At 35.7% G+C, this 15,399-nt stretch overlaps 1 protein-coding gene across 1 annotated transcript; it reads right to left on the reverse strand.

The window, feature by feature from the left end:
- Positions 1-839: 839 nt before the first annotated feature.
- Positions 840-5,660, reverse strand: LOC126588855 (phosphatidylinositol/phosphatidylcholine transfer protein SFH1-like). Its single transcript, XM_050254006.1, has 11 exons — positions 5,314-5,660; positions 5,191-5,219; positions 4,155-4,238; positions 3,990-4,043; positions 2,847-2,924; positions 2,670-2,723; positions 2,131-2,190; positions 1,955-2,050; positions 1,698-1,799; positions 1,507-1,587; positions 840-1,416 (listed from the first exon to the last, which is right to left on the reverse strand). The coding sequence occupies exons 1-11, from the start codon at positions 5,366-5,368 to the stop codon at positions 1,090-1,092; spliced, it is 1,020 nt and encodes a 339-aa protein (XP_050109963.1). The 5' UTR covers positions 5,369-5,660; the 3' UTR covers positions 840-1,089.
- Positions 5,661-15,399: the final 9,739 nt, after the last annotated feature.

The raw sequence follows: 15,399 nt of genomic DNA on the forward strand, positions 1-15,399 counted from the left end.
AATGGCATTTTTCACAAAAAATGCGGACAATTTGTCACGGTTTTTTAATTGTTACCAAAATTGTGTTAAAACCATGACAAAACGTATTTTCGTGCACTTTGGTCGGACCATAAGCCTCCTTTAGTTAATGCAAAATATTTGTTCATTAAGATCTTGTGCAAATTCAACAATCGCATATTCATAAAACCTATTTTGCAGCATTTTAGTCATTACTATGACGCCGAGTCTTGTAGCGTGAACTTGTAACTAAGTAATACGTTAAAGTAATTGGTTATATGATGGATGAGTCAAGTGGGTGAGTATTTCATTGTCATCTTATTTTGAGGTCAAATTAAGCACGCCTTAAGCTCTCAACTTAATAGGGTATGCCCCACTTCCAACTGGCAGGTAACAAATCATCTTGTGTAATAGAAAAAACAAAATACTATAACACATTTTCGTAACCCGTCATAGGATCTATTACTAAAACTCGGGTTTTAATCGGTTTTGCAAAGTTTTACAAAAACCGTCATACAATATATTAGCTTGTATTAAACATTTGCTCCTAGTTAATGCAAAATATTTGCTCGTTAAGATCTTGCGCAAATTCAACAATCGCATATTCATAAAACCTATTTTTGCCGCAGTTTAGTCATTACTATAACGCTGAGTTTTGTAGTGTGAACTTGTAACTAGGCAATATGATGAATGAATCAAGTAGGTGAGTATTTCATTGTCACCTCATTTTGAGGTCAAATTAAGCACGTCATAAGCTCTCAACTTAGTAGGATATGCCCCGCTCCCGACAGGTAGGTGACAAATCACCTTGTGTAATAGAAATAACAAAATACCGTAACACATTTTCGTAACCCGTCATAGGATCTACTACTAAAACTCGGGTTTTAATCGGTTTTGCAAAGTTCTACAAAAACCGTCATACAATCTATTAACTTGTATTAAAAAAAACCTGCATCGAGCTGATGCAAGGATTACACTAATACATAGAAATTAATTTTAGAACAACATTCATTCCTGCATCATGGCAATGGAAGAGTGTCGGGTACATTGGCATGTAGAAGGATCAGATGCTAAGAAATTGCTATAAAAATTTCAGGCACCATGAACTCTTAGGCCACTTAGTGACTTGGTGAGACCATTTTGATTTTGATTTCCGAACTTGTGGAACTCAGATTCTATTTTCCTTGCAATCTCGGCGCCTTCTGGGGCAGCTTCCGGGAAATTAACATGGAAGGATCCCTGCCTGATTGGTGCAATGGACTCCCTCAAGACGGCTTGTTGCTTGACGAAATTGTAGAGCTCTTGATGAAATGGATGGTCCAAGGAGAAACAAATGTTAGTGCGTCCGTTGTCAGAATGCCGAGATGACCCGGATCCCACTTTTCTACAAAAATGTGGGAGGGATGCATAATCCATGATCTGCATAACACAGATGAGCAAAACACAGATGAACAAATGCAGCCGGAAAAGAACGAGATTTTTTACCTAAAATAAGTTTCTTATGCTTACTTTCAGTAATTCGTCTCTGCCACAACCTTGAAGAACCTGGATTTTCTTCCTTGTTCTTTCTTGCAAAAGAGGCTTTACCACCTGTCAAGAGTTCACATTAGGACTTCTGTCTCAAGATCGAATACCCACCAAATACTTTTCCCCTGTTTTCTGACGCATAATTTCATAGTGCGAGTTGTTATGACACAAACCTTCCAACATGCCGAAAATATGTATGGGACATTGACAATATAGTATGTATCCGTCTTCTCTGGATAGTTTAAGTCATCTATTGTAGAGATAACAGTCAATAGCTGCATCAACAGATCATACCCAGTATCAATCTCATGGGTCCTCAGACAAAGAATTAAACAAGTCGAGCCAATTATGTGCAAATACAGATACTCTTAAAATATGTAAAACGAAAAACAAAAGGCAAACAGAGGCTCGTGCTAATAGCAAGAGATACCTTTATCTGGTTAAGTGCTGAGAGCCTTAAACCAGTCATATCCAAAACCTTCACACACGTCCCAATATATTGTCCATACTTCTTTGTTGCGGAAGGCTACAACAGAAGGCGGGAAAATCAGGCTCCTAATAGAGTTACCTGTTAGAAAATGAAATTAAACATTCTCAAGCACTCACCAACACAACACGATCTCTGTACTCATTCATTTGGATGTGAGACTGGACATAGTAATTTACCTACAATGACAATGAATCAAAGCATTAAATATTACCGCGAGAATAATAATATAACATAAGGTCGTACACACATGCACCTCACTCTTTGTTTTAAGAAAATACACATCGGTACATAAAGCCCCAGTATTTTAGAAAGTTATGAATCTCTGTATATGCATGTTAAATGCACAACCAATGTTATATCATCTCAAAACTCCATGGTATACGTAATGACTCATTTTCTTAGCATTGGAAGTCTCAGTACCAGCTAAATATAGAGTATTATGCCCATAAATTCTAGTGCCCTCTCTCATGTCAGACAACTCAGACGTATTATGCATTTCCAATTTGTAAGCAAGCACAAATATGGCCCACAGCTTAAAGCCGAACATAACTTATATGATTTCTTGTTCATGGTTTCCATCATTACATATCAAAACCAGAAAATAAAGCTATCTATGCCGAAGAAGATTAAACAGAACAAATAATATCATCCTTACAGAAGCTTTGTCAAATGTGCTTTGCCCGACACCAACAGCAATGACAGGAAGACCCTGGAAAAAGAAATCAATATGGCAATGAGATTTAATAATGAGTTTGAAATTAAAAATAAAGGAGCATGAGGAAGCAAAAGTTAATCATGTTTTTCAGTCAAAATAAGAAAGATTCAAGACTACCTCTTTTGAGTAACCTGACAACCCCACAAGCTGAGAATCACGCACTGCTCTGTACAAATCAGTTGGGATGATTGGTTTCTGCATACAGAAAATAAATGCTTTGTCACCTCATTATATCCACTTTTCCAACATGGTTCACGTATCAAACATCTCCACTTATTAAACCAGAAACACATGAATATCAAGAGGGAGAATGAAACTAAAACAACTTCAACATTTATTTCAAATCTCCATTAATTTTGTATCTAACTGGGATGCACTTTCCCTACTAGCAAATGATAAATTCTTTGTAATGAACGCCTTAATCTAGAAGTGCTAATCTGCTGAGAAATAATGATTGGTCAGGAATATGAGCTCTTTGGAGTTGATGACAGGACAGCATAAAAATTTCAAAGATACTTCAATGTTATTACACCTCGCTTTCATGCTTCCACTTGTATGTCAATAATTAGCATATAATCAGATTTGCCACAAAAGCTATTACCTTGCCTATACGAAATGTTGAGATCCAAGATTACAGTAGATATATGCTTCGAGGTTAATAGAAAGAAAAAAAAAATAGATATATGATATTGGAATTTGGAACAGAATTTAGAATAATCTAACACCATGATAATGGTACTATTTTCTTCCCTTGTACTTCAAGGCAGTCAGCTGTGGACATCTCCACTATTATAAAAGGAACACAAACAGTTTTCAGCAATCACTCTTTTCAGTTGTTTCCATTAAAACCTTCCAAGTTTAAATTCCGAACTTTTTAGGAAGTAAAAAATTAATCAAGGCTTTATTGGCACTTAGTTTTAGATAAAAAAAGGTCGTACCCAGTGCACAAGGCTCCCGCTTTACGCAGGGTCTGGGAGAGGTGAATGTCGGCTAGCCTTACCCCCATTTATGGAGAGGCTGCTCCCAAGTCTCGAACCCGAGACCTACCGCTCATGGGCGAAGGCACTTGCCATCGCACCAAGTGCGACCTCTTGGCACTTAGTTTTAGATATTTGAATAAAAAACTTCTATATGCATCCTTTCACAAAACATTTTTGCTTTGCCTAACACAACATATTAAACAGACAAGCATCGAGAATTACATGTGATCGGTAACAAGATATCATGTTTATTTATTAATTTCTCGTTGAGAAAACTCACCGCCAATATATTGTCGATTTCGCTGTCCATCCTCCATTGTAAACAATCAAGCAACTGGAACAGTTTAGGCATTATTAGGAAAGCATTATAAGCAAAAGATGAACAGCTTGAGATCATAAAACCTGAAACAGTATAACTATATTTAGTAAACTGAATGAATCTAACCATTTTATGGGCTTTTCCAACATTCATGTCCCGAGCTTTAAGAAAACGCATTAATGTCTCATTTGGATACCCTTGGTGTACATTCTGTAGATCAAGAGGCACCGATTCAATCTTCAGTTACATTTCATTTATGCAAATCATAAACCACAAAAGAAAAGGACAATATTATCTACTCAATTCAGGAATTTGAGGCCAAAGAAAATCATGCTACATTTCCTCAAAACTTTGCCAAATAGTTTAAGCATGGCCAATGCCATCTCTCTGATTTTCCTTTTGCTTTCGTTTTCTCCATCTTTTTTTTTTCTTTTTTTTTCTTGTTTGGATCCCTCTGCCTCTCTCTCAGATGCAACAAAAGACATTCTTCAGCTAAGTAGTCGAAAAAAATTCAGAAAGTAAAAACACTGTATTCCCCTCCTCCTCCTTCCTCCTCAACCAATACTGTCCACAACAAAGGGCTTCATGATGCATTGCCAATATAAATGCAACAAATACATCATGCCCAATTATTTGCAGTAAGGTACCGACACCAGCAGAATACCGCAGAAATTGTTGTTCAGCAATACAAAGCATAAAGCTGACACTATATTTGCACAAAGATTCCATCTATAATAAAACCCAATATGAAGATCCCATGAAAGACTCCCTTTCCTCTCGCTAAGAGAAAAATATGAAGTTTCATCCCCCCAAAAGACGAACAAGATTAGATTGATTAAGTAATAATCAATAAGCTACCGACATTCTCCTAGTAACCAGTGATTAAGATCACCAAAAATCCTAAAATGCACGACATCAGAGACTCAGATCACATCCAAAAAAACTGACTTATGACCTAAACAGTAAGCTACATAACTAAATTGTGGTAAAAAAAAAAATTACCACAATTTAGTAAACTGAGTAAAGGGTTTTGATCTCTAATGCTGCAAATCATTAAAGCAACAAAATTTAAGAACTCCAAATCATTTTCTTGTTCAAACTTTTTTCCCAGAATCCAAACACAGAACAGATCGAGCAAAATTAAAAGAAGAAATTATCCAACCTCAAATGTATTCTTCAGTGGCTCGTCAACTGTATATTCAAAGCAAAAAAATATGAAAATTAGCAAAATAATAGACGAAATGAGAGAACTAAGCAGATTTGCAAGTGGGTTTAAAAAGCTCACCTTCTTCCATTAACAATCGAAACTGCTTGATAGCCTCTTGATTGGCAACACCCATTTTCTCTTTACAGTGATCTAAACGAAAAAAGGCCGCAAATTTAGTTCAAGATTGTGAAAAACAAAACTGGGTTGGCTTTCAGTCTGATTCTCTCTCCCTCTCTCCCTCTCCCTCTCTCTCCCTCCCCTCACTTTTTCAGTGCTCTAGATTACAAAAACTTACTGATTCACCAAAATCTAGGGAGAAAGAAAGAGAGAAGCTTAAGGGTGGGGTAAACTTACAGAGAGGGAGAGAGAGGTGGCCTGTCCTTTTTCTAAATCTAGTGCTTTTCTTAGCACCTTGTGTCAAAATCACGTTCTTTCATGCTAATTGTAACGCAATTGATTAGAAATTTTAAAAATAAAATTTTCAACCAATTATATTACTATTTAAACATGCTTCTGGCATACTAAAATTTTTAAAGCATTTGATGAAAGGAGGCAGATTCTCTGCCTTTTTATTTTCCGTGTACTTCTGTTTGTGTGGTCACGGTTAAACTGCATCAATATTTTATATTATTATTTATTTTTGTCTTATTATCTTTATAAAAAAATATATATAAAATATTAACGTGGCTTAATCGTGATCACACAAAAAAAGAAAGCACGGGAAGTGAGAGTGCAGGGAATCTGCCTCTTGATGAAATGTTTTATATATACACAACTTTATTAAAATGATTGGTTAAAAATAGAAAAGAATGTGAAAAGGACGCCGCATCTAAAACCAACAACAGTTGTTTGTTTGGTATCTTCATTTTTCAACACATTTGTTTTTTTTCTACAGTTTTTTGTTTCTTTTGATACCATATGAAATTTGTTCATTTGATCCAACGGTTCTAATTCATTGTTGATTGGGAACTCATATTCTTACAATAAGTTTTTAGAGGGATTAAATAGCAAAATTTAATACTATTTTAATTTTGATGGGATTTGTTGATTCGACTTAGGTGTAATGTATTATTCGAATTATAAATGAAAGAGAAAATTAGAACATTTGTCAATGACCGTTGATATAATTAGAAATTGCGTCCTTGAATTATAAATTCATGAGGTTTAGTCTCTAAATTTGTCAAAATGGGTTTGAATATGAAATCCCCAACAACTTCATCTCTTAGTCATAAATTTCATGAATGAAGGCATATATAACAAGGTGCCAACTACTTGGTTCTGGTAGTAGGTCTAGTAGGCCAAGAGGTTTTAGACAAAACTTTTTGTTTCTTTCAGACAAAACTTTTTGTTTCTTTCAGCATCATGCTAATGAGAAATTTTTTTAGATACTAGAAATATGGTCTGATACACTAAATGTCATTATACAAATAATTGTAATTTTTGTTTTTCAAGTTTCCAAGCAGTTGTATTATTACAATTGGTGCATCAGCTGTGTTCCGACATATTGATCAATCTCCCCCTACTAATCACTTAACTATTTGACAGTGTACACACAATGTTTACATCTTGGCATGATCATCTTCTTTCCCTTCACAAAGTCATGCAATTGTAAACATTAGAGGATTTGAATTCCTAGTTGAAGGTCTAAGAATATTGTGCACCACAACTAATTGTGTAGGATTTATTTGAATTTTAAATGTGTGAATTTATAAGATTATTACTCAGCGATAGAATTAGGAATTTATCTTTCAATTGAAGGGACTAACAAAAAAAAATATAATGATGAAGTAGTTTTCTTTTTCATACATGTTAAACTATAAAATCGAAACGCAAATTAATTGTAGCCTATGAATATATATGTACGATAAACTCGAAAATTACAAAAAACAAGTTTACAACCATCAATTTATGAATTAAACAGTCAATCAATTTAATTATCTAGAAACGGAAATTAGAGAATGAAAACATATAAGGAATTTACAAGATTATTACTTAGCGATGGAATTAGGAATTTATCTTTCAATTGAAGGGACTAACAAAAAAATATAAGGAAAACTAATGAAAATTGCTTGAAAACTTTGAGTTTTAACGATAATGACAAAATAAATGGTAAAGTGAATAGTATCATGATTGACTTTTTAGTGTAAAAATGTGGTTTTTCATTGAAGTGAACAGTATCGGAAACTTTTCGTTAAAGTTTCCAAAAATATAATGATGAAGTAGTTTTCTTTTTCATATATGTTAAACTATAAAATCAAAATGCAAATTAATTGTAGCCTATGAATATATATGTACGATAAACTCGAAAATTACAAAAACAAGTTTTCAACCATCAATTTATGAATTAAACGGTCGATCAATTTAATTATCTAGAAACGGAAATTAGAGAATGAAAACAAAACTAAAAATAAAGAATCTAGATGCCCGTTTTGTAACTATCTTGTTTAGCTCTTAGTTTTCATTTATTTATTATTATTATTTTGGTCAGAGATAAAAGGAAAAGCATGCAAAAATCTAGAGATGAAGAATGATCGAAGAAATATAATGGGAGAGATGCTAAAGAAATGTGTATGGAATGACATCAACTTAAAATTGAAAACCAAACGAATTAAAGTTGTTTCGCTTTCAAGTTTTATTTTATACATTAGTAATTTTTTTTATGGGTAAAAGACTGTTTACTATCCTCATGTTTCGTGGTTTTCAACATTTAGTACATCAATTTTTTTTCGTCCCAGAGTCATACCTAAAGTGTAAATTTTGGGACAGTCTCATACATTCGTTAGTCAAACTGTTAAGTCTCCCGTTAACTGTGACGTGGCGCCCATGTGGACAATGACTTGGCGCCAAGTGGGTCGCCACGTGGGTTTTTATTTTTTTTAGATAAGGGATTTTGGTGGTATTAAAAATTTTTTTTCCCGCCAAAAACTTTTGAAAAAAAATCTTTTTTTTTTCTTTTCCTTCTTCTTCCTCGGGGGGCCGAACTGGTTCCTCATTTTTTTTTTCTTTCTCCTCCTCCTCCTCCTCCTTCTTCTTCTTCTGGGTTTTGGGGATTGGGTTTTACTTCTTCTTCTTCCTCCGAATCTGGGTTGCAGATTCGGTTTTTTTTTTTTTTTTTCCTTGGGGGAACGAACTGGGTTCCTCATTTTTATTTTTTTTTCTTCTTCTTCCTCCTCCTTTTTCTTCTTCTTCTTCTGGGTTTTTTTTTGTTCTTCTTCTGGGTTGCGCTGAGAGGTCGAGGGAGCGGACGACGGGGGAAGAGGAGGGAGGGAGAGGTTGGCGCCGTCGGACTCAAACACCGGAGGGTTCAGGTGCGCGTGGTGAGATTGGTGTCGGAAATGGCGGAGCTTGATAAAATTGGGTGGTGGGTGTCTTGATAAAATTGGGGGATGAAATGGGTTCTGCTGTGTGGGTATCAGGGAAATGAAGGGTGTCGATGGGTAGGGGGTAGAGGGTGGGGAAGACGAAGGGGAACTGGGAGGGTGGGATTTGGGGAAGACGAAGGGGTGGATGAAGGGAGGGTGGGCACGGGTGGGATTTGGGGAAGAAGGGGTTTTTTTATTTATTTTTTTTTATTTATAAATTATTTAAATTAATTAAATTTATTTTATAAATAATTTATTTTTAATTTCCATGTGGATGACATGTGGCGCCCAGTCATTATCCACATGGGCGCCATGTCATCACTTAACTGGAAACTTAACAGTTTGACTAACGGATGTATGAGACTGTTCCAAATTTTACACTTTAGGTATGACTTTGGGATGAAAAAAAAATTGATGTACTAAATGTTGAAAACCACGAAACATGAAGGTAGTAAACAGTCTTTTGCCCTTTTTTTATCCTTCCTCCCATCTCCCTCCCCTTCCCTCCACCTTCTCCGAATCTCCATCCCTCGTTTCTCTCGTATACTTTCGTTTCACTTTAACACAAAAAATAAACTAAAACTAAAATAATTATCAAACGAGACCTTAAGGTTGAATCTGATATTTTCTTTGTAAAATCCTTAAATTGAAACTTGCAACATGAGTCCTCTTAACTTCCATACAGTCATACTCTTAATATACAGTCATCTAAGTTCGGATTGTTGAAATTTGATGTGGTGTGGGTTCCCCATCATTTGACTTATTAATCCTATTTCCTTATTGACTCAACATGCATTTATTATAATTAAACTTGTGCACGTTTAGCAAATTGTTAAAGTTTGGCATGCTTGCAGTAAATATATTTCTTGTGTTGACGAATTTCACCCTTGAATGGTAAAACCAGAAACGTAATATTACATATAGCATATAATTATACAAGAATTCATGTTGCGGTAAATTGAAAGCAAAAGAAGCGAAAAATTATAATAAATACTTAGATTTGACAAAATCAATTTGAATTGAACCTTCAATTTATAATTTATTATCATTTAAGTAAATTATTACTTTTTGTGTGAAACCAATTTTTTTCTAATACAAGAGGAATACCTTAACTACTAGAGTTGTCTTAGATTACCGCTTGAGAAATCTTAGAATTGTATGTATTTCTCTAAATTAGATTGTGAAAATCTCTTCATGCTCAAATTATTATTTTGCTTAAAGATAATCTTTTATTGAAATCAAAGTCTAACACTTATAGACTCGTTTGAAAGTGCTTTTAAAATGTCTAAAACATTTTTGGTGAAATTTGATTTTAAGTGTGTTTTTGAAAGAAGTTGCTTCTTGGAGGAAGCACTTCGAACTGGTTTGACATTGCTGAAATTATTTTAAAAGCAGCTCTTTAAAAAAGATAGGGCTAAAACTGTATTTGGTAAATGAAAAAAAAAAGTGTTTTTTTGTCAAAATCATGAGTTCAAAATAGCAAACATCACCTTTTTTTCACAATACAACAACCCCAAACTAGCCTTCAAGTGTTTTTTCAAGATTCACTTAGATTTTTACTAAGGATTGGCTTTTTAAAATATTTGTACTAAAAACGCTTCCAGTCATTTTAAAAACACTTTCCACACGAGTTGACATTAACAGTTTTAAAATGTAAAATCATCTTTTAAGGGATATAGTCAAGTTAACATTTATGAAGATTTCAAAAAGATATTTTAAAATTGTTTCATATTCTAATTGGACTACAACCCCTTAAAACTTCAGACACATGAATGATATAAGTCGTTGACCCTTTAGTCCTCTCTTTCCTCTTTAAGAAATGAAAATCCGAAGTAGTGGTCATTTGGTAAATTACTAAATGTTATTGCGTTTTTCTTTGAATTACATCTGTGATTTGATTATCCTCTCAGAAATATGTTGCAGTTCTTCTCGTATTCAACCACATCCCCACTCAACCCAATTCTCCCCTCATTGAAGAACTTGGACTCTTTCAGTTAAATTTCGCTTCTACTGCGGATGTGCACGAATTTAGTTTCAACACAATCATTAGTATTTTTCTAATTATTGAAATCCAACATGCGCACACATGGAGTGCTGGTAGGATACTGCCCCTTGACGAAGCAGCCATGTGAGGACATGAAAGAGGACTCTGAGGTAAGTTTGGCTGCCTCTTGGACCTCTTGTTGGGTTGCTTGGTAAATATATTATATTTATTAAATTTAAATTAAATTAAAGAGGCCTCTGAGGCCTCTGTGGTAAGTTTGGCTGCCTCTTGGACCTCTAGTTGGGTTGCTTGGTAAATATATTATATTTATTAAATTTAAATTAAATTAACTTAAAAAAAAATTTGATATCAAGGTGCTATTTTTGACCAAAATCCTCTATATCCATTTATTTGTAAAGCCATCTCCAACCGAAGGTTGGCCAGAAGGCTCATTTTAGCCCTTCTGGCCCTCTAAAATATTAATATTTTAATGAACAATACATGACCATATTTGCCTTCATCTCCAACCGAGGACCAAAGGGTCATAGGGCTTGTAAGATCCCACATCATCCAGGGGAGTGATCCTTATATGTATATTCACATCCCTACCTAGCACGAGGCCTTTTGGGAGCTCACTGGCTTCGGGTTCCATCGGAACTCCGAAGTTAAGCGGGTTTGCGCGAGAGCAATCCCATGATGTGTGAGTTCCCAGAAACAAAACCATGAAGGCGTGGTCGGGGCCCAAAACGGACAATATCGTGCTACGATGGAGTTGAGCTTGAGATGTGGTGGGAGCCTGGACCAGGATGTGACAATTTGGTTTCAGAGCCTAACTCTGGCTATGGTGTGCCGACGAGGATGTCGGGCCCCTAAGGATGGTGGATTGTAAGATCACACATCACCTAGGGGAGTGATCCTTATATGTATATTCTCATCCCTACCTAGCACGAGGCCTTTTGGGAGCTCACTGACTTCGGGTTCCAATTTCCATGTATGCATTTCTATTAGTAAAACATGCATTTTAGAAGGGGTCCACTCACAGATACTTAGCCGCCGAAGAGCCACGCAAACTAGCAATCACGGAAACGTCACAAATATTGCCCCTAAGCACATAAATGGTCCAATTAATAAAACTCTATTATAACAATTATGTTCTATGAGACAATTTGAGATAACATGTGTTGTACCATATATTGGGCCTCGATATTTGGGCTTATATTTAGGCTTCATCACTAAACCCATGATTTATGTAAGAGGGGAGGGAATCTTTACTCTATAAAAGAGATCCTCATCACCTTCACTTGGGGGGACTGAACGAGAGATGAAACAGACAGAGAGGCAGAGAATAATATAGAGAGCAAATACTAAGCCTCTATAGCCTCCATGCATACTGTAACCTTTATCAATATTTATCGACATCGGTGTGGACGTAGCCTAACTTGAGGTGAACCATGATATATCTTTGTGTTCTCGTGCATTTGTGTGATTCACGGTCGGATTTACGTTGGTCCAAGATCGACCCGATTTTGTGCATCAACAACATGCTTATTGAGGCTAGTTTGAATTATTACTATTTTTCCTATAACCCATGTTCTTATAGAATATCCGATGGATGACGATATGATATTTAGAACATATTTCGAACACCTCTTTATAGTATAGATGATGGATGACTTTATACTATGAAGTTGTTTTTCAATATATATATATATATATATATGTTCAATGGTTTTGGATTTACCTAGTGGTCATTTCCGCTACGGGACGTAGGAATAGATTCTGGTCGGTCCCGGGCGACAGTTTGGTGTTGGCATAGGGCCTGGAGTGTGTTTCTTCTAGCTATTAACACAGGGACGGGGAGCCGACATGGGGCCTGAAGCGTATTTTCCTTTGACTGTCTGCTCAGAGACGGGGAGCTGGCATGGGGCCTAGGGGTTATCGGACAATTCACTAGTGACTATTATATATACAAGTTATGATTTGAGACATTGCACGACATGCTAGGTTTCGGAAAACCTATGTTTATCATGATATATATGTGTTTTCATAAAACCTGAGGGTTAGTATATTGATAACTGTTTTATTATATCTATATCAATTTGGTCCATTCATGTTTGTTTTGCGCTCCCTTCAAAGCTTAGAATCGAGGCATACAATCCCGACGTCCAGACACTTTTGCATCGGCATCTTTGAGTCCTCTTCGGTGTAGGACCCACTCCTTTGTTAATTCAATTTTTATATTAGTTCTTTTAGTGTTATAGATTAGATGTGTGCTCTGAACACGTTCCTTAAATGCATATTCATTATTCTGTTATATTTCTAAGTCTTATCTATTCCTTATTCTCAGCATTTGTATTCAATAAATGGCTTTCGTCACCCTCGGGTGTCGGCCAGCACATGCCTATCTTGGTATTCGAGGAATATTGGGATCGGGGCGTGTCAGATTGGTATCAGAGCCTAACCCTGGTTGTGGTGTGCCGACGAGGACGCCGAGCCCCCATAGGGGGTGGATTGTAAGATCCCACATCACCAAGGGGAGTGATCCTTATATGTATATTCTCATCCCTACCTAGCATGAGGCCTTTTGGGAGCTCACTGGCTTCGGGTTCCATCGGAACTCCGAAGTTAAGCATGTTCACGCGAGATCAATCCCATGATGGGTGACCCACTGAGAAGTTCTCGTGTGAGTTCCCAGAAACAAAACCGTGAAGGCATGGTCAGGGCCCAAAACGGACAATATCATGTTACGGTGGAGTTAAACCCGAAATGTGGTGGGGGCCCGGGCCGGAATGTGACATGGCTCATTTTAGCCTTGTCACAAAAAACCGTCTCCAACCCAAGGTCAAAGGGTTATAGGGCCAAACATAATTTATTATTTATATTTAATGTTATTTAATGTTATTTAATGTTGTTTCATATTGTTTAATGTTGTTTCATGTTGTTTAATGTTACTTAATTTAATTTAATGTTGTATAATAGCTTAGGAAGTTATAAGAAAAAAAAATAGAATTTAAAAAAATAAAAAATTTTGTAAAAAAAAAAGGCCTACCATTCCTGTCGATTATATCCGTCAGGAATAATGAAAATTCTGGCCAGCCCGGGGCTGGCTGGCTGGCTCATTTGGGCCAACCGGTTGGCCCTTTGGCCCTTTTTTGACCAGTGGGGCCCACGAGCCCTTTGGCCTAGCCCTCAATTGGAGACGGTTTTCTGGCTATTTTCGACCCTCTGGCCCTCTGAACCCTTCGGTTGGAGATGGTCTAAGATTCTACATTTTAAACATTAGCCCTCCAAAATGTTGAACCTTGTTTCACTTTGGTGACAATTTTTGCTCTAATGATCATTGTTGTCACAATTTTGCGTTAATTTCGTTACGTGCAATGCTCGTGGCCAACTTTTAAGGGCATATATATCAACACATATGTTGTATTTAAAAATAGAGAAATGTTAAAGAGACTCTTTCAAAGTAGGATCCTCTATGGATTCTCTGTCACCTCACAACTTAACGTCGATTTTCATGCCAACATTATAAAATATTATGTAAAAAACATGAAATGACAGAGAGTCTATTGAGAGACTCACTTTTTGTGAGTGTCTCCTTAACATTTCTCATAAAAGAAAATTAAATACTTGAAAGTTTTTTTTTTCTTTTCAAAAAAGTGATCAGCTGGTGGCTTCATGTCAGTGACTTTTCGGGGACTGAGAAGACTCATAAAGGCATTTCAGCATCCTGACCACTATTTTGTGATTCACCGGCGCCAAGAATCGAACCCAAAACACCAAATTTAAAAGAAAAGACATCTACATCAAATTTAAGGGTTTTTATTGTGCAAAATATACAAAAATAACCATCAATATGATGATATTTAATAAAACTAATGGCAGTAGCATTCGCACAAATTGAAAGAGTAGAGACTCGTAAACAAATTGAACATTAAGAGAGAAAGGTGGAACAAGACCTATAACTTTAGAATATCGCTAAATCTTTTCCTCTTTATTTTTGTTTTGCCTGACATTTAAATTATAACTTTTTATTGAATACATGGTTAAATCTCAACCAAACAAGAAGGGGAGCCATGATTCAACATGGAATAGATGCTGAACTTTGTAGCCTATTCCTTAAAGATAAATGTTTAGGAAACTCTTTTAAAATATGATTATTCATAAATTCTCTGTCACCTTCTGTTTTTCACATACCATTTCATAACATTGACACGAGAATTAACATTAAACTGTAAGGTGACAGAGAATTCATAAAGAATCACACTTTGAAAGAATCTCCTTAACATTTCTTATCCCTCAAATTATTTAAAGGAACAAGCCTCAATGTGGCAAGAATGTTCCCATCTGCCTAAGTGTTTTTGAATAATTGTGCTAAGTTTTTTTCTTTTCTCAACTTGTGGGTTCCCATGTGAAGCTTTCACATGTTTGAGATGTGGTTCCAATGTCCCTCCACCCAATTTTTATACTCGTCGATTTATTGGACAAATTCTCATGGGTCCCAAGAATTTTATTTTTTTCATTATTTTTCTCCTTTTAATATCATAATTGGTCCCATGACTTTGAAATATCACCATTTTTCATAAATTTATGGCAATTTGATGATGATGATAATAATAAATAATAATAATAATAATAATAACAACAACTATATGCATAAATAGGACATAAATCTTCTTCATGTGATCAATTGATTTGAATCAAAGGAATGCAAATATAAAAGTAAATTGTGACATTACGGGCTCGTTTGGGCTTAACCTCATAATAGGCTAGCAATAATGTGGTTCAAATTCGCCTTTGCCGAGAATCGAACCTAAAACT

Source organism: Malus sylvestris, chromosome 11 (genome assembly GCF_916048215.2).
Source record: "Malus sylvestris chromosome 11, drMalSylv7.2, whole genome shotgun sequence".
Lineage (NCBI taxonomy): Eukaryota > Viridiplantae > Streptophyta > Magnoliopsida > Rosales > Rosaceae > Malus > Malus sylvestris.

Coding starts and splice junctions, on each gene's coding strand:
- LOC126588855 (XM_050254006.1), bottom strand. CDS start 5,368: ATGGGTGTTGCCAATCAAGAGGCTATCAAGCAGTTTCGATTGTTAATG. Junction 4,239..5,190: donor CACTGAAGAATACATTTGAG/GTTGGATAATTT, acceptor CTTGATCTACAG/AATGTACACCAAGGGTATCC. Junction 1,417..1,506: donor GCAGAGACGAATTACTGAAA/GTAAGCATAAGA, acceptor TGTGTTATGCAG/ATCATGGATTATGCATCCCT.